Below are 21791 nucleotides of genomic sequence, written 5' to 3'. Positions count from 1 at the left end.
GGGAGGGCTCTTGGCCTTGGCTGTGCTCAGCCCCTCAGTGAGGCAAGAGCCAATTCTCTGAAGGCCTGAAATGAAAGCAAAGCACCCTTGGGACCGGAGAGCAGTTTGATCCAGCTTTCTGGACTCTCTTGGGAGGTAAGGAGAGTCTGGCTTCAACCATAAAAGGGAAGTTGAGTCTTCTGCCTCTTGCTAAGATGCTTTCCTGCTCAACTCCCATCTACTTTGCTGAAACTGGAAAGGACAGTTCTCTTTGTTGGGAGAGTGAGGAAGCGGAAAGGCCAGGCCCTCCACCCAGTCGGTGCCTATTTCCTGGCCTTGAATGGAAAGCCACGCCCCCTCTTCCCAATCTCCCAGCGCCCAGTGCTGGGTGCTCCCTTCCCGCTTTTGGTGTCATCATCACACTCCCTCCAGGGCCACGGAGCACGGGGGAGGGTCCTGGCCACAGTGTGGTCATTCACAGAAAGGAGACACAGGCTGGTGTGAGTTCCATGGAAGCCCTGGGACGTGATCTTTAATGGACGTTCCTGTCCCTGCCTCCCCACCCCGAGCCCCAGATGACATATTTACAGGATGCTGTTTGGAGCCAGTTCCAGGCCCACATCAGTGTGCCTCCACCCTTCTCTGGGCGCCACCAAGGTGGGGGCTGCCAGGGTGGGGCAGGAGGATGCGGACAGCTGGGAGCCAGGTGGACTGGTCACAGGAAGTCTTGGGTTCTCCACACCCCAGCCCCACCCCATGTGCACGCGCACACAGATGTGCCTGTGTGTGCAGAGGTATTCACGCTTGTGCGGAGATGTGGATCCAAATGCTTGTGCCAGATGCATCGCCACTTGTGTGCATGTGTGTACCACAAGAGGATGCCTTAAGGTACCGCCGCAATAGTGCAAAACCCAGCCCTTAGCTTCCTGCCCCCACCTCAGCTTGTGTGGCTGGCTGGTGGGGCAGAACTGGCCAGAGGGGTACCCCACCCACCCCCTTGCTTGGGCAGTGCCAGCTGGAGCTCAGTATCCAGGACCCCAGTGCAGCTGCAACCAGCCACCTTAAAATGTGTCAGTGGGCCTCGGTCCCCAGTTTGCCCTGAGGGGTGGTACAGATAAACTGGGAGCCATTTCTTCCATGATTTCTCCTCACAGATGCCCCAGAGGAACTAAGACAGGCAGCTCAAAGACCCTGGGGGTGTTCAGAAACCCCTGGGGAGGCTTGGGGGTATCCCTGGGCAGAGGAGCTCCATTCATTTGTGGCTTTCATCCAGAAGGTAGCTTGATCCCCAGCTTGCCCCTGCCGGCTGGTTTTTAGCAGTCAAGGAGCCAGAGCTCCTATGTCCCAAGTGAAGGTCATGAGGAAAGGCCATGGGCAGGACTGTTTGTGGGGGGACTGAGGAATTCTGCCCAGCCTTGGCCTCAGGTTCGGCTGCAGTGGAGATCAGATCGGAGGACTAATGGGGAAAATGACTGTAAACTTACTACTCGGCCCTGGAATGGGGTTAAGGAGCAGAATGGGCTTGACAGGGCCTTAAGGATGTTTCTGGAAGCTGAGGATCAAACGTTAAGACTTGCCTTTTCCTACTTCCTCTCGCACATCACAGGCAGAGCCCCTAACCCTCCAGGCACTGGGCCACCCCTGGCTTTCCGTCCTTGGGAGAGTGCTCCCCCAGGAGATCGCCTGGGACCTCCAGGCCATGCCAAGGGGCACCTAAACCCTGAGTCAGCCCCAGCATCACCCTTCTTGAAAGGGGGAAGGTGCCAGGTCATTTCAGGGACTATATATTCTAGGACCCTACCCTCTTCCCAAATACATGCGTCCTGGCAGGGACAGCAAGATGACTGTTTTGGAATTGAAGACAATCTGGGACGTGTGGTCGCCGTACCCATAACCTAGGCCTCGGGCACGGAACAGGCAGCTTTGGTTTGATTCAGCACTCGGACTTGTCTCCAAGCTCAGCAGGGCTGGGCAGAGGGGGTACGCAGGGTTGCCGGGCCCCTGCCTGGCTTGGGGACTTCCACTGTTCAGTGAGAAGATGCCAGGTGTGACCACCCCTGCGGGGACGGCCAGAGTCATACCCCTTCGGGGAGGGCCAGAGGGATGGCCAGGCCTCAACTCCTTCAGTCCCTCCTGCAAATGTCGAAATATCCCCACAGCTGCCTGGCCCAAGCACCCCCAAAGTTACATTCATCAGTTGAGATTCAGTTTTTTTAAAAAAAGGAAAAAAATAAAAGGTTGATGTCAGCTCCCTCCCCCTAGGTCCCAGAGAGGTTAGACCCTCCCTGGTTCCAGTTGCCTGGTTTTGAGGTCCCAGCTGCCTGGTTTTGAGGCGGGGCCATCCCAGACCACGCCCATCGCTGGCTGCGTGCCCTCCCCCCGCCCAACTTGAGCTGTGGCAATCTGTGATGATGGAGGCTACATTCACAGAAGGAGAGTTGGTGTGCAAGGCCAAAGCCGCATGAGGTGGGGTGGGGGACCATGAGGGAAACGCCCTCCAGGCCTAGTCCACCCTGGTGGTGTGAGGGCAGGGCCACGACCCGGCCCCATGCCCCTGTGGGGCCAGGAGTTGAAGGGCTGGGCCCGGAAGATATTTGCATGGTGCCTCCCTCCTTGGCTGGGCGGGGGCAGCCTCCTGGTTCTGGGCAGAGATGGTGGGCGCCAGACTCGGAGGGAGGATGGGGTGGCACTTAGGCCCCTCCGGACCTGGAACGGAGAGGGGGCATCAGGGGAGGATATGAGGCAGGGCTCAAAGGGAGAGCACCCCCACCTCAGCCGGCCCCGGGAGGTCAGTGCTGGGCCCTGGAGGCAGCGAGTCACAGGCTGGCCAGGGAGGGGGTCTGGCGGGAGGTCAGACAGTGGTGACATGAAAGACAAAACGGATGGGACGCAGAGGTAGGCTCCCTTCCCTGGGGAGGAGTGGGGCGGGGGGCGCGCGCACAGCTACAGCTCCACGGGGCCAGAGGTGGGCTGACCATTGGAAGGGCAGGAGTTAAAGGACCAAGGGCTGAGGGGGTGAGTGGGCTGGAGAAGGGGGCACGGGGCACGTTGAGGACTCTCTTCCTGGAGCGGGGTTCTCCCACCCCGGGAGTGACAGCTGTGACCGCAAGGGTGGGGGAACAGGCCCCAGCTCCCCATCAACAGAATGCGAGGTGACGAATGAGATGGAGGAGACAAGGACAGCGGGAGGGAGAACGTGGCCGGCGTCACACTGCCCCCTGCTGGGTCGGGTCGTACCTTCCTCGGCGGATGTTTCTTCAGGAGCCAAAGCGAGGCGAGGCAGAGAAAGGAAAAGAAGACTTCTGTGACCCTCCCCTTCTCCCAGGGAGGGGCCTCCGGCTCCCAGGAGACACCTTGCCCCAGAGATGCTAGACATTCCTTTGTCCCTAGACGCTAATGACAAGCCCAGGGATGTTTGTCTCAGGGTCAGAGGAAACAAAAGAAGGGAGGTCCAGGAAAACCTACCGAAGTGGAGTCCTGCATTTGAGTCCTGACTGCAACTAACTCACCCCCTGACCCTGGGCCTCTGTCTGTCGTCTATACAGTGAGGGGTTACACCAGCTTGAGGGCCTCCAATATGGGTGCCACAGAACAGCCATTAGGGCCTGGGGACCGGGGACTCAGGCAGCCCCCGCTCAGCTCCGCTCTGTGGCCAAGCTGGGAGGCACTGAAGAACAGGGGGACCCAATCTTCTCATTTTTCAAAAGAAGCTGGAAATCTGGATTCTTAACATAAAATCCCTGGGTTTTAAAAGTCTGAGTAACTGATCTTTTTAAATGTAAAAACAGGACCCTGTGGGCTGGCTTGGCTTGTGATGTGTGAGCTCTGGTTTAGCTAACCTCTCAGGGAGGTCCCCTCAGCTCCAACCTCAGCCTGGGGTTCTGATAACCCTGGGGAATGCAGAGGGTGTAGGGGGCGTATTCATGTCTTACTTAAATCCCCAGCCCGTGCCGCCCAGGACGATGGCTGCAACCAGAACAGCCCCGGCGATGGAGCCTATGATGATGTTGGTGCCGCTGGGACCTGGGGAGGAGAGCAGGGTGGGGTTGGCGGGGGCAGGCAAGGAGAACGGGAAAGACAGAGCCCCACCCTGGCCAGTTCCAGCCTCACCCTTATATCTCTCTGTCTCCCCCGTGGGCGGAGACGTGGGCAGGGGGTTGTGGATACTGCAGTCTTTGCCTGTCCAGTCTGGCTGGCAGATGCACTTCCCTTCGTTGCTGCAGACCTAGAGAAGGGGTGGGGCCGGTACAGGTAAGCAGGGCCCAGTCCCCTCTTATAAGCCCCTCCCGTGATCCCTGGCCTCCAGACACCCACCCCGTGGTGGGAGCAGATCCGGCGCTCGCCACTGCCCGGGCAGGTGCTGAAGTTGAAGGCAGAGGCTGGCAGGCAGCGATGGTCCAGGCACAACATGTTGGGCCCGCAGGCTGTGCCGTCCTCCACGTAGCTCAGGTCTGAGCCATCAGCCAGCTGCACATGACCGCCCCTGGGGAGACGGCACAGCCAACCTCTGCCCTTGCCCTCCACCCCCCACACAGCTGCAACCTCCCCTTCCCCAGCCATGGTCCCAGCCACACCTGCAGTCCAGCTCCTTGCCCTGGTGGTAGAAAGTGACGCTGCTGATGTCTCCCCCTAGATCCCCCAGCCGAGGAGCTCCAGAGATGTTGACACAGAGGAGGAAGCCACACAGCACATCCCTGTTTGTGTGGAGACAGTGGGACCCAAGTCTGACTCAGACCCAACTACAGACCTCGTGTCTGCCCTCTCCCCATCCCCCGATTTTTCAGTCTCCCATTAGGACTCAACAGCCTGCCCCATCTCTGAAAAAACCCTGCCCAGCCCCAGAGCCCCAGCCCCCAAACTGGGATGGCCCAACCAGAAGCTTTGACAACTCACTGTTTATTGCACTGGACCCAGCCTGACCCCTTGCGCCCACAGTTGCCACGTTCTGTCCCCTCCACATTCAGCTTCTCATAGCAGAAGCGATCAGCAGCCGCTGTAGGGAGAAGAGGCCAGGGTCACCCTACCCACTCCAGAACCCACCTGGGACCTCAGGCCTGCTTCTCCAACAATGGCCTGACTCTAAGTCCAGCTGAGTCACTGAGATCCTGGGGAGCTGCATATCTTTTGTGGGGGTTTCAGCCAGAGCCTGCCCCCTCTCCAGCCTCTCAATTCCAGTCTTCCAGATGCCTTCTCCCATCTCCAACCAAAGACTCACCGTGGCCCCAAAGGGCCTGGCACTGCCGGTCCCGGGTTTTGCAGCGACCTCCGTAGCAGCGGCCCTAAGGGACAATCAGGAGACAAGAGACAGAGACACTGAGGACAAGACAGAGACCCAGGACAGGACTGAGCCAGAGACCCAGACGAGGAGGAGCCTCCATCCGTTCATACCTGTTCGTGATCGCAGTAGTAACCGTCCAGCTTGTGCAGGTTAGGTGGACACTGTGGAGAGAGGCACTGGACTGAATAGAGCTGCCCCAGGACTGGGAGCTATGTTCGGCTCCAGGGAAGAATAAAGGCCTGCCAGGTGGGGGCTCTGGCCCCAGGGTCCCTCCATGTCAAAGACAGAGCAGAGAACTCAGATCACATGGCTTAGCAGGTCCCAAAGCCTCTCCAGTCTCCATCAGTTTTCTGCACCTACTTCACAGGACTGAGAGTACTCGATGACTGGCATGTAATAAGGATTTAGGCATTAAATAATATTATTATCCACTGTTATCCCTAGTACACACCAGGCACCTAGCCAGACTATAAATACTGGTCGAATGATTGGAAGAGCAAAGCCAGGAGACATGAAAAACTCCTATCTCAGATGAGAAACAGCCTGATCAGCGGTGGCGACGCCAGCAGCCGAGAGGAAGGGTGGCGAGAGAGATAATGGCCGCCTTGCTCGGGGGTCCGCAGGGCAGCCGGGACGGGCAGACCTGGCTCGAGTCCCCGGTGCAGGTCTCCGCGATGTCGCACTCGTTCACAGCCTCTCGACAGGACACACCCCGCGGCTCGTACTAGAGAAGGCATGCATTGCGGGGTTCAAGCAAGAACCACGCACTTCCGCGTCTTCCCGCCTCCTCGGCCTCACCCTCTCCTCGGCTCCGCCCCGGACCTCTTCCTGCCCACTTGCACCGTCCCCAGGTCCGCTCACGGTTCCGCCCACCCCACCACTTATCATCAGGTGCTCCGTCCCACTCCCCGTAGCCCCGCCTTCAATAGAACGTAGAGTGCCGCACATTCCGCCCCTCTCCTTTCCCACTGGCGCTCTCTTCGCGTTCAGCCCCGCCGCCCCTACGGCCCCACCTCCCTAAGTCCCACCCTCTACTTGTTCTCTGCCCAGTACCTCCCGGTCCCGCCTCCTCCCCGCCCCTGCGGCGGGTACCACTCACCTTGCAGCGGCGACAGCAGAGACCGTCGCTACACATGGCGTCGTGAGTCAGAGTGCATTTCTTGCAACAGTTCCCTCCCGCGCGGCTGCACTCCTGAGGGACACAGAGAGAAGGAGCGCCCTGACCCTCCCCACCCAGACCCTCCCTCGCACCCACCCCCGCGTCCCCCGCCTCCCACCTGGCGCCCGCACCCGTCTCGCACCTGCACCGAGCCGCAGTCGCACTCCTCCCCCGCCTCCACGAAGCCGTTCCCGCACTCAGGCGGGTCCAGGAGCTGCGGGGATGGGGTGTCGTGTCGCGAGTCTGGCCGGGACCCTGCCTAAGCCCCGCTCCCACGTTCCTCGCCCTGTGGCTGATATTATACCTTGAGGGGCTTGTTGAAGAGGCAGCTCCCGCCGCCCTCCTGAAGGAACTGGTTGTACTCGTCGATGCTGCAGCGCGAGAACTTGCGGGGCAGATAGAACCTGGGCAGGGGTGAGGGGACCGTGCTGCTGAGTGCCCGCCGGCGCACCCTCTCGCCCCTTCTCAAGATTGGGATGGGGTGCACCGGAGGACTCGGTCACTGTCTCGAGGAGGCTGAAAATCCTGTCCAGGCTGAAGTGCCTGGACACTGCACGAAAATCCTCCCGCTTGCCCATCAAAGGGCAGTGGGCGGGGAATGCCGCTCCAGTTGACTCCCCAAAACCTCAGGACTCCGAGAGAGTCCGAGAGAGGTTTTGTGAGCCGAGGAGCGGAGGGGCCTCCAAACGAGGCTTTGGCGGCGCCCAGTGGCGATTGTGCGCGTTGCAGCCTGGACAACTCGCGTCCGGCTAGGGAATGTATGTCTCCGTGTACAGTGTCCACAGACAACTGCGTTTCTTGGAATTCTGAGTGGTCCCGAGAGCGGGGTCTCTTGAGGCAGCCAGGTCCAGAATGTCACCCAGTGCTCACCCTGCGGCTCCCTTTGCCCAAGAACTCACCCAGTGTCCTCCATGATGCAACCCAGCCAGTTGTCCGGACATTTGCAGTCCCCTGCAAGTTGAGCCAGGTGAATGTAAGGGAGGGTGAAAGACGGTCCCCCTTGTGTGGACACCCTCTTCACTTCTAGAATGTGGGTCTGGGCTAGGGGTGGGGGTCTTCACTGATACCTGCCGAGCTCCGGTGTTTATTCCACATCATGCCCAGGTTCTGCCCCAGCGTCTGGGCCAAAGTCACCGCCATGGCCCCCATGTTGTCATACTTGGGGTGAAGAAGATCGAACCCAAAGATGTCTACATCCCTCCAAAAGGCACAATGTTCATGCCCTTCGCAGCCCCCTCCCTCCAATCCCCCACCCCAGCCACGACCCCACCCAGCTTACCTCGTTCACGCCCCCTCCTCTAGACAGCGAGCAGATGCCCCCCACGTAGGCAGCCCCACTGCTGGTGCTCTGGAAAGTTCTGCCCCTGGAAGAGAGAGGGTTGCCTGGAGAACTGGCTAGCCTGTTCTCCCTGGTGGCTAACCTGGGCTGTGAGGGGAGACAGGTGAGCCCCCATACCAGAGCCCTCCATGTCAGCCTGTGTGACTCAGGCAAGCCCCTTTCCCCTTTTGGGTTCATTTGCCCATGAGCCAAATGAAGGATTTCTAATAGGTCATCTCTAATTGCAAGGACCTTTTATCAGATTTTTCTCCTGTACCAGGGGATTGGGTCCCTGAGAAAGGGATGCTGGGACCATTTGAAAGGGGGAGCAGGGTGAAGGGGAGGTGATGGGCAGAGGAAGGTCACCAGGGTAGGGAAAAGGGGCCTCCGCCTAAGAGGCAGGGGAAGATGACCCACCACTGTTGCAAGGGCAGGTACAAGGGGATCCCAGTCCCCTTGCCCTGCAAGAGCACCTGGCCCAGAGCCATGTTCAGTAACTCTGATCTGCAATGACCAACAGAGGCTGGCAGGGTCCATGGAGTGGGGGACTCACGAGAAGAGGTGGGTGGCATCACTGGCCTCAGGCAGGCCCTCCCGCCTGTAGACCATGAGCCTGGCCAGGGTCTCCAGGAGGTCATCCTGCACCTGTATCTTGTCCCCATCTGCCCACGTTTCCATGGCAACCAGCACGATGCGGGTATTGAGCTGCTCCTTGTACATCTATGCCAGGAAGGGAGAAGATGAGGAGGGGGCTGGAGGTCAATCTGTCCATGCAGGAAGTGGGGGTCAGAGGCTGCCTATGTCATCAAGCACTCACCCCAAGGACATGTGCATTAGTGTGGGGCGTGGGAGGAGAGGGGAGGGCAGGGAGGGCTGCTCACCACATCTGCCAGGTTCACCACGGACTTGGCAAAGTTGCTGGTGAGGACCACCGACTGCCGCATCTGCCCGAACTGGGAGAGAAGAGAGTGCGCAGAGGGCCAGGCTGCTCCCAGTCCCTCTTCCCAAAGTCACCGCCCCCCCACCTGGGAACGTACCAGCTGGTGGTCATTGATCACAATCAGCTCCACATACTTGGTCTCACTGTGCACTGTAGGGTGGCCCCGGCGGACCTAGGGCGTGGGTGGGCACTTGGAATCAGTTCCCTCCACATCTGGTCAAGCCGCGGACAGACTCGAGAGGGGCTGGGCTCCAGCCAGGAACAGTACCAGCTCCCCACTGGTGGGGGTCCCATCCAGCCTTGGTATGAGGCAGGCAGCCTCGGTTTGCCCAGGGCGGGGATGTGTGTAGACATTAGCCTTAGGGAGTTGGTGGGGGGCTTCCTCCCAGGGATGTTCTCTGACCTCCAACTGCATCAGTCAGAGCCCTCCTTTGCCCCAGCTACAGATGGGGGTGTCCTGTCTGGACCACTGCCCGAGGTCTCTGCAGTGGGAGGTCTGTACGGGCCCCCGTACCTGCCTTTTCCTTCTCAGCCTCGGCCTGTTTGGAGGAGCAGGATGGTCTGGGGCAGCAAACAGGCAGCCTGGAGGGAGGGTGCCGGTGAGGGGGGCACAGCCGGCCCCCTCCCTAGCCCCGCTTTCCCTCCCTTACCTGGCTCCCTGCATCCGAAGGGGGCTGGGAGGAGAGGGGTCCGGTAAATGAGGTGGGGAAGGGGTCCCTGCAATGAGGGGAAATGAGTTCTTGGGGGGGCTGGCCAGGTCTGCTCTGAGCCCCATTATGTGGGGACATCTCCAGCCCTTCCCCTCACCCCACCCCAGGGTGACCCAGCACTGGCCAGAGCTCCCATGTCAAATCTGGTCTCCCAGATGCTCAGATTCCAGGGTCAAGACCTGGGGGTGCCCTGAGAGATAGGGGCAAAGGACACTGGAGCCTGGTGGGAGGTTACTTGGAGGACAGAGGGGACATTGGAGATAGGGGGCACAGGAGGAGGGAACCAGAGCTGGGGTCACTGCAGAGGGCAGTGAGGCTGAGGTTACCAAGGTGGAGGGGGGTGAGGGGGGAGGAGGCAGCCGCAGCCACTGAGATGACAGCCACTGGGATGATGAGTGTGGGGGGGCTCACCTGGGCATTTTCCCGAGGCCCGGCCATCTCTCGGGGCTCCACGATGTAGGTGAAGTTCCCGTCAGAGAAGACCCCACTGCAGTGAGAGAAACGCAGCTCCCCACCATCCCCACCCGTCCCCAGGCCTGGAGGCTCCTCCCACCACCCAGCCCCTCCCCACACTCACTGCAGCCCCTGGCAGGTGGAGAGGGCAGCAAAGGAGTGGGGGTTCCCTCGGAGCTTCCCCTGGTAGTAGCAGTGGTCTCCAGCACCCTAGAGGAGCAGAGAGCGTGATGTACGTGACCCCTTCCCAGCATGAAGGCAGGAGGATGCGTGAGGGCTACTGAAGCTGCCCCATGTGTTGTGCAGGTGGCTGGAAATCTGGGGACCTGGAGCCCGGCTCTGCTCTGGCTGTGCTCCTAATTGGCTGTTTCACCCTGGGCAAGTTCCTAGCCCTCTCTGAGCCTCCCTTACCTCATCTACAACATGAGGACCCTGGAGCACATCAGTGCCTCTTAACCATGAACTGGGGCTGGTACAGGGGTCACAGACTTCTTTGAGAAGACTAAATGACATTCACATAGCACCTACTGTGTGCCAGGCAGTGTTCTAAGTGCTTACCATGGATCCGCTTGCTTAATCAGATGAGAGCTATGGGCTCACCCCCAACACACACACCATTTCACACATAGTGTGTTCACAGATGCCTCAGCCTCCGTGGACCAACCCTGGTCACGTGGTCTGCAGCTGAGGAACTGAGCAGCGCGTTTCCTCCTGGCCCGGCTCACGGGTCAGAGGGGACTGACACCCCCTCGCCTCTGCTTCCTGCAGAATTACTTGTGCTCCAGTTACTGAACAAGCTGGAGGGGAAGGGCCGAGGCTATTTATAGACACTCATTCATCTTTGCTCACACCCCTGGGCCTTCGGGCCTGGGACCCTGGGGTCCCAGGGAGCCAGGAATTCCTGGGGCCTTGGTGCTGAACAAGATTCTGGCCATGGAACATTGGGGGGTCTTGAAATGTCTCCAGGCTGGCAGATAGGCTGGCTGGGGGTCTGTCCCCTGGAGTTGGGCAAGGGGAGCTCAGAGCTCCACACCATTTGACAGGCCGCCCGGACTCTGATCCTGGAGGGGCCAGGCCAATCCTCAGTGCAGAGTATACCCCCAAGCCCACCTCCACCGACCACCTTACCCGTCATTCCACCTCCCTGGCCCCTTCCAAAGGCACTCACAGTGCTGTGCTGGGTCGGCCCCTCCCGGCTGAAGTGGCGCTCCACGTATTGTGAAGAGAGAAGGTGACTGGAACAGACGGAGTGGGCAGGAGGAAGGAGGGGGTCAAGGTGGTGCTGGGTCCTGCTTGGGACCCAACCCCGCTCAGATCCAGGCCCCCTGCCCCAGCCCAGCCCCCAGCCCAGGCATGCCTTGCCCACCCGCGGAGGGCTCAGCCCCTGGACTCCAGGCCACACTCACTGGTTCAACTCCAGATCCAGAGTGAAGTTGGAGTTGAAGGCTGGGATGACGAAGCTCACCTGGGCCAGATGGACAGGCTGGGGGAAAGGAGGGAAGGCAGAAGGGGAGTCGACCTGGGGAGGCCAGGAGGCAGGAACTGGGGGACCAGGGAAACCAGGGTACAGGCAGCAGCCCTGGGGAGGGGATGGCCCAGCCCCAGCAGCTGTGGGGACCACTGGTTTGGAGGAAGATGCTTTCCTCCAAGCTCATCTTCCTCCAAGACCCTGTCCTTTCCTGAGGTGGAGGGGCAGGCGTGGGCATCCTTAGGCACTGACCTCCCTGCTCTCTGGGTGCCAGCCCATGCTCTCTGGTGTAGGTGCCTCCCTGGGGCCAGTCTACAGGAGCAGCAGGGAAGGACCAAGGCAGCTTAGCCTGCCCACTGCCTCACACCAGACCCTCCCTGCTGTTGGCAGGGCCACCCCCACGTGGACTAAAGGGAGGCCCCTAGAAGTATCATGGGAAAGAGGCAAACAGGAGATGGGGTGCAGTGTGACCCCCAGGCCCCACTGAAGCAGGTCTCTCACTTCCTCCCTATGTCCCCCTCCCTACATTGGCCCCAGCCTCAATTTATGGAGGAGGCCTTGTACGCTCCAGACAGGGTTAGAATTGATCGAAGGGCCCCTGGAAGCTCGAGTGATGGGCAAATACCAGTCTGTCAGGAGGAAAGAACTTGGCTCCTCTACCCTCAAGTCCATTGCCCTCTGCCTCGCCCAAAGCAGTTCATCTTTAATATTTCAATCCCATGGTTAATTTTTAAACACGGAAGTTTTCTCGATAAATTTTTCAGAGGGGCCTTTGCAGTGGGGCTGGGCAGCTCCAGGTTGTCATGGCAACGTACCAGGCCTGAGCAAGATGGCTGCCCTCCCAGGCCTGGGTGCCCAGCTACTGTGGGGGCGGGGGCGGGGGCAGGGGCAGTGCTCCAGAGCTGAAGCTAGTGAGCCTGGAAGGAAAGCGACCCTGAGATAAGAAGGGGCAGGAGAGTCTGGGCTGAGTGGGAGTCGGCCTTCTCAGCTCCCATGCCCACTGCAAGCCTTAGGTCTTACAAGAAATCTGGAAGCAGGAGAAGGGCCTACCCGAGGCTGGAGCCTTCTCACACCCATCCATTCAAGAAGGCTAAAATCCAGATCCCCAGATGAGGGGCCCACCACCAAGCTGTACAGATGTGAGGAAATTTGTTGGCTGTCGTTTTTTGTGGGGGGAGTAGGTTACAAGAAGGAGGGGAGCCCCAATGTCATAAAAGCGAGGCGGCTTCCTGGTCAACTGCCTAGACTTCTCTTCATGAGCCCTTAGTATGTGCCAGGCACTGTTCTAAATACTTCACGTGTGCATGCTCAGTCGTTAAGTCCTGTCCAACTCTTTGCAGCCCCATAGACTGTAGCCCACCAGTCTCCTGTTCATGGAATTTTCCAGGCAAGAACACTGGAGTGGGTCGTCATTTCCTCCTCCAAGGGATCTCCCCAACCCAGGGATCAAACCTGTGCCCCCTGCATCTCCTGGATTAGCAGATGGATTCTTTACCCCTTCACCACCTGGGAAGCCTAAACTACTTAAAGTATCATCATATTCGATCTTCTCAACAAACAACCCAATGAAATAGATGCTACTGTTATCCTCATCTGACACATGGGGAAACTGAGGCACAGAGAGGCTAACTAACTTGCCCATGGCCATAAGACTAAGAAGTGGTAGAGCTGGGATTCAAGCCTCAGGAATCAGCTTCTGGGGCCTTTTTACCTGGAAGGTGAGGTAAGGTGGAAGTGGCCCAGTGTCCATGAGAGGCCCTGGGAATCAGGGTGAGAGTGCAGAAGGGCCAGAGCCTGGGTCGGCACCCCTCTGAGTCCCAAGGACACGGACTCACCCCATCCCAGGTTAACTGACGCTCCAAGCCTCATCCTGAGCCCCTAGAGCATCGATTAGACTTGAAATAGAAAGTCAAGGACAAGGAGTCACTGCTTCCTTCTCCCCACCTTGGCCTGGATCATCTCTGCTTTCCCCCTGCAGCTGGGCCCCGACCAGCTCTGTCCCCAGTACCCTACCTCCTTGGTCTGGCCCATCCCTGCCCTCCCTCTCCCCTTGGGGGACTTAGACTCTCTCTGCCTTCCCCACCCATCCCTGTCTGGACCACCTCTTTTCTCTCCTGCCCTTAGGTCTGTTTCTACTCATTTATTCTGGCCCAGGGACAAGCCTTTGTTCCTGCCTCTATGCTGGCCACCCAGGCGAGCAACCTGTCCAGGCCCCTTGCCTTGATTTCACTCTCGGAAGCTGGTGGCCTCAGGGATAATCCAGCAACTTCTCTGAGTTCAGACTTTTTCCTCTGAAAATGGTAAGAGGAGCCTAGATGCAAGCCTGTGAGGTTGGCTTGTGTGGCAGAGGCTGTCTGGGCTCAGAGGATTCTGGAAGGGGCGACCCTGGTGCTTGCAGAATCTCCCCCACTAAGGAAGTCGGTGAGCTAACCCACCAGGCTCCCCGCTCTCTGTGAGGACCAAGCTGACCACCCCCTGTGGAGAAAGCCAGATCAGTGAGGGAGCAGACCCCAGGTCCCCTCTGTCCCCAGCCCTTCTGCAGCCTGCCGAGGCCTTGGCCCCCTCCCTACCTGGCAGGGCCTAATGGGACTGGGCGCCTCCCCAGCAGCTTGTGTCTCTGTCCTAGCAGGACACAGGGCTCAGACCAGGAGGGGACCTAGGGCAGTGCAGGGGCTGCTGTCGGGGCTGGGAGGCAGGCCCAGGAGAAAGGGGATGGAAAGTGCATAGCTGTGCAGGTCTGCCTGACCTGGCCCGATGTGGGGGACACGATGGGGACACCCCTTGTTTGCAGGAAGGGAAAGATCAGGCAAACCCACCTCAGTCCCCAGGACCTCTGTACCCCAGGTGGCTGGAAGGGGGCTTCAGCTGGCACCAGAGTCCTAACCACCCTCCCACCCCCACAAGATTTCAGCTCATGTTCTATTAACCCAATTGTTCCTAGCGTGACTGGGCTCCTGCCCCAGCCCGGCCCGGCCCTGACCTCTCCTGTGATCCCTCAGTCCCTCCCTTGGGAGCCCCTAGTGTCCCTGACTGCCGTCCTCCCCTGCACCCAGCTGCTGGTGACAGCCGACCGGGCCTCCACCCCATGCCCTGAGCTTGCCTCTTGCTCCTCGGCCACTGGCTCCCACGTGCTCAGGTTCATTTGATCTCAACCCGCCCAGGCCGTCTGGTGCTCATTTTATAAGTGCCAGGGAGGGATACTTGGAGGTGACTGGCCCAGGGCCACACTGGGGAGGCGCTGGGTCAAGGCTCGCCCTCCGGCTGGCGTTCCTGTTGCTCACAGGCGCTGTGACCACCCGGCTGCGGTGACCTTGCCCACCCCGAGGTTTCCCTGTCGCCAGCTGGTCCACTCTCCAGGCATCTGCTTGCCCAACACCAGATAGGATGCAGAGGTCAGGAGGTAAAGACCCTGCTGGAGTTCTAGAATGATAATACAGGTGCCAGGGCTCCTCTCTACACCTACGGGGAGGTGTAGAGTCTTGGGGAGGAGTCTTGGAGAGTCCCAGGAAGGAGGAGGTTACAGGCCTTTCTGGTTCCCGAATGCCCCAAAATTCGAACATCCAGGCACTACTCCTCACACAGCAACCTGAACCCCTCCCTCTGAACCTCCATCTCTTCCAGGACCTTCTCTTCCTCATCCTTGTCTGTGACCACAAGCCTCCACCCACCCACCCGACAGGGCTCTGAAGTGGAGTGAAAGTGGCTCAGTCGTGTTTGACTCTTTGTGACCCCATGGACTATTCAGTCCATGGAATTCTCCAGGCCAGAATACTGGAGTGGGTAGCCTTTCCCTTCTCCAGGGGATCTTCCCAACCCCGGGATTGAACCCAGGTCTCCCACATTGCAGGTGATTTCTTTACCAGCTGAGCCACAAGGGAAGCCCAAGAATACTGGAGTGGGTAGCCTATCCCTTGCCCAGTGGATCTTCCTGACAGGGCTCTGGCTCCCCTCTATTCCTGGACCCTCGGGCACACTGATTTCTTTGGTCACTGATTCAACTTTTCACAGGGGTGGTGTGTAGGCCCCTGGGGCTCCAGCTGCACCCGCCCTTTTTCCTGCCCAGGAGCCCCTACACTTATGTTGTAGGAAAGGCATCAGAAAGAAAAGTGAGCTGCTTACCCCCTCTGAGCCTCAGTCTCCCCACTGGTAAAATGATGTTGTCATGAGGACTAAAGGAAAGCCCTCTTTAACATGTTATTCTCACAAAGGTTGTGCTTAGTTGCTCAGTCATGTCCGACTCTTTGCGACTCTATGAACTGCAGCCCTCCAGGCTCCTCTGTCCATGGGATTCTCCAGGCAAGAATACTGGAGTAAGTAGCTGTTCCCTTCTCCGGAGGATCTTCCCAGTCCAGGGATAGAACCCAGGTCTCCCGCATTACAGGTGGATTCTTTACTGTCTGAGCCATCTCACAAGGGTTAGTAATAATAAATGAAGAAAGAAGTGTAAATGTTCCAGCGGAACTGAGCTTTGAGGAGTTGGATAAACCATGTGGGCTGGTGGTGGCAGATGGGGAGGAGCCAGAGAGGCAGGAGCCTCGACCTGGGAGAAATCCCCCTCGCCGTTCCCTGCCCTGGTCCCTCAAGATGCAATGAGGCTCCACTTTTCAGCAGGACCATGGGAGTCCCGGGGAGTAAGCACAGTTGGGACAATTTCTGATAAGGGAATTTGACCTAAATGCTTAAAGACAGAGTCACTTCCTTACAGGGTCATTAGTCTCTCTGGGGACAGAGTCTGGGCAGCTGGGTCCCTCTAGGCAATCAGGAGGGGTGCTTAGGTGAGGCCAAGTCCACAGGCTAGTCTGGCTAGAGAGGACTCAAGACGCCTGCCATGTTGCCCGCCCCCCCCCCCGCCCCCGCCGCTGCTACAAACCTGCCCGGAGTCTGACAGGTAACCCTAAATGCCCTAGCTCCTGTTTCTGGCACCCAGCGCTCCTGCCACAGGCCCAGGAGGGAGGGCAGGCCTGACAGATGTTGAACATCTGCTCTTGCCGGATCCCAGGCAGGACACCTGACGCCCGTCATCTCCTCTAATCCTCCCAGCAGTCTGGCAAAGTAGGGACCACTGTTACCCCATCTCATGGGTGGGGAAGTTAGGGTTCAGAAGGCTTGCCCAGGTCACTCAGTCAGAAGCAGGGGAGCCAGGACTCACAGAAGCTGTCCTGCCTCAAGCCACAGGCGTAGCCTTTCAAAGGGAAACTGAGCTTCCTGAATGTATTCTCTCTGCCCAACCTCAAGGCAGGGCTGGTTCATGGCCCTCCCTGGAGCAAGCTGGACTCAGCGCAGATCCTAGCCCTGGCTTCCAGCCACCAGCCTCCTCCAGGAACCCCCTCCTGCCTCTGACCCCAGGGCAGAGCTGTGACCTTGGCCACAGAAACCACAGCACAGCCTTGGCTCAGGGCGGGTTCTAGGGCTCCAGGCACAGATCCTGTGGCTCCCTGCCCGTGACTGCTGTCTTGCAAGGGCAGGGGAACTAAGGCTTGCCTAATTGCCCCCCAACCCTCTGCAGCAAGACAGCATGAACACTGCGGCACACACCCTTGGTCAAGGGCTTCCAGGTGGCAACTGATGGTCGGGACAGCCCTCACAGGAGCTCAACCCAGTGACTGAGGTCCCCTCCTCCAGCTGACTCACAGCCCTGGGACCCTTCACCCCTCTGTTCAGTAACCCACATCCTGCCCTCCATTTTATTCTGAAGGAGGCTGGGTTTTTCCAGGGGGAGGCACAGCCCACATAGCAGCTTGATCCCTTCAGAACACAAACAGCCTCCGATTCATTCAGCCCACTGACCCAGGTACCCCTGTGCAGTGAACAACCAGCTCGACTATACACTGTGGCCCAGCTTCACTCTTCCACCTCACTCCCAGCTGCAGCTGCCCGCTGATCACAGTTTCTGCACTTCCAGAAGCTCCCCCACCTCTTGGCCCTAGGCCCAGCCTGCTTGCAAACCGGACAGAAGTGAGGTGTTGAAGAGAGCTGTGGCAAAGAAGGCAGAGGCCCCTGGCCCCCTCTTTGCTGTACCCCTGAGCGAGAGGCCAGCATGCACTGGCTAAGAGGGCTGCCCTGAAAATCAATCTGGACATGCTACTTAAGTGCTGTGTGACCTGGAGTACTTCACCTCTCTGTGCCTATTTCCTCATCTGTGAAATGGGGATAATAATATCCTCACCTCCTGGAACTGAGTTGAGGATGTCATAAATTAATAAGACACAAAGGCAGAACAGTGTCTATCCCACCAAGGGCCCAGTAAATTTAAGCTTTAATTCCCCCTGCTTCTAATTCCTTCCTGGCCAGCTTCCCTCTCCCTGGTCCCTGCTCACAAAAGTCAGGAGTCTTTCCCCATCACCACCTCCTGGCAGTGGGTGGGTCTGAGATGAATGTTCTCATCATCTTGATTTGAGGGATCCAGAAGCTAGGGATCAGAAAGGTGCGGTGGCCAGCCCAAGACTGGAGCAGGTGAGCACCCCAGATGCCCCTATCCCACCCTGCCAGCCAGCATGTGTCCCCCAACTCACCATGTGACCCATAGCAGATGGAGACCTTGCTGCCGCCCCAACAACTTGCTTGGCTTGAGGTCCCAAATGGGTGCAAGAACTTTGGACAAAACCACACAGTGGCGGGGGTTAGGGGGCTCTTCCTTTGGGTCACTGGGCTCAGGGCTGCGCAGGCTCCACCAAGAGCCCCTGAGATTCTGAGGCCAAAAGTGCTCCAGGGAGAAATGCCCAGCAGGAGCGGGAGGCATTCCAGTGAGGAGGGAATATTCCAGACATCTCATCTAGTCTCCCTTGATCCTCCTCCACCCTGTGCTGGGTAGGGTTGGAAAGTGCTGCCTGTGCCTAAATCCAGAGAGTGCCGAATGGCACCAAGGGAAGAGCCCTGGTCTTGGAGAAAATCACTCCACTGATAAAGGTCTCATTGGGACTTCCCTGGTGTCCAGTGGCCAAGACTCTGTGCTCCTAAAGCTCTGGGTTCAATCCCTGGTCAGGGAACTGGATCCCACATGCCGACTCTAAGAGTTCTCATGCTGCAACTAAGACCCGGTGTAGCCAGATCTATGTATCGATATATAGATATATCGATATATAGATATATTTAAAGATCTCATTGACTTTGGGCAAGTTACTTAACATCTCTGAACCCGTTTGCGCATCTACAAAATGGGTAAACAAAAGGTACCTGCCGGCCTTACAGAGCTGTGAGAAGTCCACCTCGGTGGAAACAAATACACACAAGGCAGGACAATGAGTCAGTCTCTTGGGGAGGCTGAGGTGAGGTCCAAGAGAAGGGAGAGAGATCCCCACTGGAGGTGACTGTGACCCACAGATCCACAGAACCCTCCACTCCTGCCCTCCAGACACCCTGTTTGGCTTATTCAGACTTGGCCACCCACACATGCCAGCCATTTACCCAGCAGAGCAACACCCAAAGAGGTTCCCCATCCTCTGTGTATCCCATCCGGTTTAGTCGCACCCATCCTGGTCTCCCCTGCGTCACAGGCACCACCATACCTCAGAATCCTGCCTGGGACTCTGTCTTCAGGGAGCACTCAGCTGAAGGAGCAGCCGCTTTTCATTCCTCCCTGGCCCCCCAGCTTTCCCTCATCTCTGTCCTCTGATCCCACTGTGGCGACAGCCCCTCCTACAATCTGGACATCCCCTAGGATACCAATCAGGAGACCCAGAAGCCTGCAACAGAAGTCAGCTCCCAGCCATGGTTCACAGGCAGGGAGGCACCAGGGGAGAAAGTCGAACTGAGGACAAAACCCAGCCAGGATGACCCCATCCCTGGCCCTGGGACCATCCCTACTGCCCATCTACCACCTGCCAGGGAGCCTGGGCAGCCTCTATCCCCTTACCCTCCCTTCTAGCCCACCTTCCTCTCCCCCTCCCCTCTGCCCCTCTCCCAGGCCTCCCTGCTCAGGACCATTAAACACCCCCTCCCCTGCTCTCTCAGGCACTGCCCTGAGTGATGGTCCATCTATTATGCATGCTGCCTTCCTGCTACATTCCATTTCCTGACCAGCTCCCCCTGCACCCCCACAGCCCCCTCCACCCCCTCTAAGGGCTTTTAACCAAGTACATTAGGCAGGGCCAGATGCCAGTCTGACAGATGTCCATAATGCTAGCCTCCGTTTCCCTCCTTCCTCTCTCTGCCCAGCTCGATTCACCTCCCACCACTCCCAGCTGCCAAAACTTCCCAGACCTTGGTGGTACCCTTCCTCTGAGTCTCTCTACGCCTCCTGTTTCTGCCAGGACTTGCCATCCCGCCCTCGCCGCCCCCGTTGGCCTGGCTAACTTTCAGCTTCGAGCTCCTGGAGAGCCGAGGCGTGCTGAATGAATATTCCATCTGGGTGATTATTATTCACATGATATTAATTAATTATTAATTGCAATTAATCTCCTTCATTTCTAACCTTCCTCAGGGAGGCAGGAGGGGCCTGGCAGCTGAAAGGGACAGGGGGTGAGGAGTTGGCATTTGTGAGTGAGCCTGGGGCCTCGAACCTTTTCCCAAGGCCCCACCCACAGCAAGAAAGGGGAGGAGAACAGCGGTTCTCTCAGTGCACAGGGGGAAACTGAGGCAGACGCAAGCACTAAGTTGGTCCCTCCAAAAGCCCATTGAGAGTGGCTGTGGCAGAAACGCAGGAGCCCTAACCCCTGACTTGGTTCTTAGCTGCTTCCTCCTGCCTCTCACTGCCCTCCCCAAGCTCCATGTGGTGTAGGATCGCTTATTTGGACAGGAGAGGGGGCTGGTGGAAGGCTGACCAAGGCTGGACTGAGCCCTGGGCCTTCTGGGTCCTCTGAAGGCAGGGAATCCCCACCCTGATGGGAGGGGGCCTGGAGAGGGGCAGGCAGGTGCTCCCACTAGGGGGTTCCAGCACCCTCTGGGTAGCCCATTGCACGGAAGGGGAGGCGCCCAAGCCCAGGCTGCCCCGTGGTCGCCCCTGGGCTCTAAGGCCTGCTTCAGCCCCCTGGCCTCACCGTCCCCCCCACTCACCGGGCCACCCGGAGGCTCCTGGCGGACCCTGGTATCCAACTGCTGCTTTCGGACCTCTCCCCCGGAGCTCTCCCCCACCAGACGGCTGGGCTCTGTGACCTCCGGGGCTTCCGGGCCCCCCAAGTGTGGAGAGACCCTCCAGCGCAGAGCTCCAGCAGGACCCCCGGTCCCCACGCCTGGGGAGAGAAGGCCATGGCTGCAGACGGATGCCCACCGGTGGGGCAAGAGACCAGGGCACGGGGTGGGTACGGCACGCCCCTCCCCCACTCGGCTGAGGCCCTTGGAGCCCGGGGGTGGGGGCGTTCTGGGTGGGAGGACCTGCTGCCCTGAAGAAGGGGAGAGGGGCCAGGAGCTGCTGCACTCCAGCCCGGCCGTCACGACTGCCCCCCCAACCCCATCTCCCCGCAAAGCCGCAGAGACCTGCAGACTCCACGGCCGGCGACAGGGGGCTGGCCGCGGTGGGGGCCAGATGGGGACAGGTGGGTGCCTGCACCCTCCCTCCTCCCCTGCCCCCCGCCCCCCGCGCTCTGGACCGGCTGTCACCCCGAGCACTGCAGAAAAGGTGGCTGCAGCAGAAACTGCCGCAAAACCCGGGGCGGGGGCAGGGAGGGGGCGCCGGGGCCGGGCCGGGCGGGGGTCACTCACCGGGCGAGGGGAGCAGCGGCAGCAGCAGCAGCAGCAGCGCCGCGAACGCCCAGCGCCGCAGCCGCCTCATGGCTCGCTCATAATCCTCGGGGTCCGGGGGCTGCGGCGGCGCGCGGCGCGGGCGGGCGGGAGGAGCGGAGGGCGGGCAGGCGCGGGCTGCGGGCGGCGCGGGCGGGGGCGCCGGGCGGCCGGGCGAGGGGCGCGGGCCGGCGGCAGGCGGCGGGGAGGGCGCCCGGCTCAGCGCGCTCCGGCCGCGGCCATCCCGGCGGGGCGGCGGGCCGGGTTAAGAGCCGAGCGGCGAGCACGTGAGCCGAGGGCCCGCCCCCGCCCCCCGCGGACCCCCCCAGCCGGGCAGGGCCGGGGCCGCCGCGGCGCGAGGACAAAAGAGGCGCCGCCCGCCCGGGACCGGCCTTCCCGCCCCTCCTCGGCCCCCTCGGCAGGTGCAGGGCGCGGCGCGCCGGTGTCCACCTCGCGGTCCCCTCCTCAGCCGCCCTTGCTTGGGGAGCTGCGAGGACCCGTCGGTTCGTAGAGGGCGGGAGGCGGGGTACAGAGGGACCCCCGGGCTCTGAGCCGGAGATGGCCCTTCAGGAGCAGATCCACGGCTGCCGTGCCTCGGTGCTCCCCGCTCCGGCTTCAAGCCCAGGAGGGGGCTTCCTTGGAACCAGCCCCAAGCGCCGCTCCCCGAAGGCTGGGGAGCCAGGGGCAGGAGTGAGGGGCAGAGCTCTTGTGGCCCACAGCCGCCTCGGGCCTTTGCGATCTCCCGCGGCCGAGCAGGGCACTCGGGGTCCTCTCAAACCAGACCCCTTTCTATCCAGCAGTTTCCTTCTCTGGGTGGATGGTACCCCGGGGT

At 59.7% G+C, this 21791-nt stretch overlaps 1 protein-coding gene across 3 annotated transcripts; it reads right to left on the bottom strand.

The window, feature by feature from the left end:
- Positions 1 to 480: 480 nt before the first annotated feature.
- ADAM11 (ADAM metallopeptidase domain 11) lies at positions 481 to 21190 on the bottom strand. Of its 3 annotated transcripts, XM_069543618.1 has the most exons (27): positions 20942 to 21190; positions 20297 to 20472; positions 11244 to 11320; positions 11006 to 11072; positions 9962 to 10047; positions 9796 to 9871; positions 9325 to 9391; positions 9189 to 9256; positions 8772 to 8846; positions 8616 to 8687; positions 8288 to 8454; positions 7696 to 7780; positions 7484 to 7574; positions 7316 to 7367; positions 6721 to 6820; positions 6559 to 6630; positions 6357 to 6449; positions 5901 to 5981; positions 5368 to 5418; positions 5195 to 5258; positions 4873 to 4972; positions 4554 to 4673; positions 4294 to 4462; positions 4090 to 4204; positions 3912 to 4002; positions 3217 to 3234; positions 481 to 2685 (listed from the first exon to the last, which is right to left on the bottom strand). In XM_069543618.1, the coding sequence occupies exons 1-27, from the start codon at positions 21009 to 21011 to the stop codon at positions 2670 to 2672; spliced, it is 2319 nt and encodes a 772-aa protein (XP_069399719.1). In that variant the 5' UTR covers positions 21012 to 21190; the 3' UTR covers positions 481 to 2669. The 3 variants fall into 3 exon arrangements, with proteins under 3 accessions (XP_069399719.1, XP_069399718.1, XP_069399720.1); XM_069543617.1 differs by lacking the exon at positions 481 to 2685 and having other exon boundaries at positions 3104 to 3234; positions 20942 to 21025; XM_069543619.1 differs by lacking the exons at positions 481 to 2685; positions 9796 to 9871; positions 9962 to 10047; ... (2 more) ...; positions 20297 to 20472; positions 20942 to 21190 and having other exon boundaries at positions 3104 to 3234; positions 9193 to 9256; positions 9325 to 9338.
- Between the last annotated feature and the right edge of the window lie 601 nt (positions 21191 to 21791).

This window comes from Ovis canadensis, chromosome 11, assembly GCF_042477335.2.
Source record: "Ovis canadensis isolate MfBH-ARS-UI-01 breed Bighorn chromosome 11, ARS-UI_OviCan_v2, whole genome shotgun sequence".
NCBI lineage: Eukaryota > Metazoa > Chordata > Mammalia > Artiodactyla > Bovidae > Ovis > Ovis canadensis.
The sequence above is the reverse complement of the archived record's forward strand: the minus strand, read 5'-3'. Positions and strand labels throughout refer to the sequence as shown.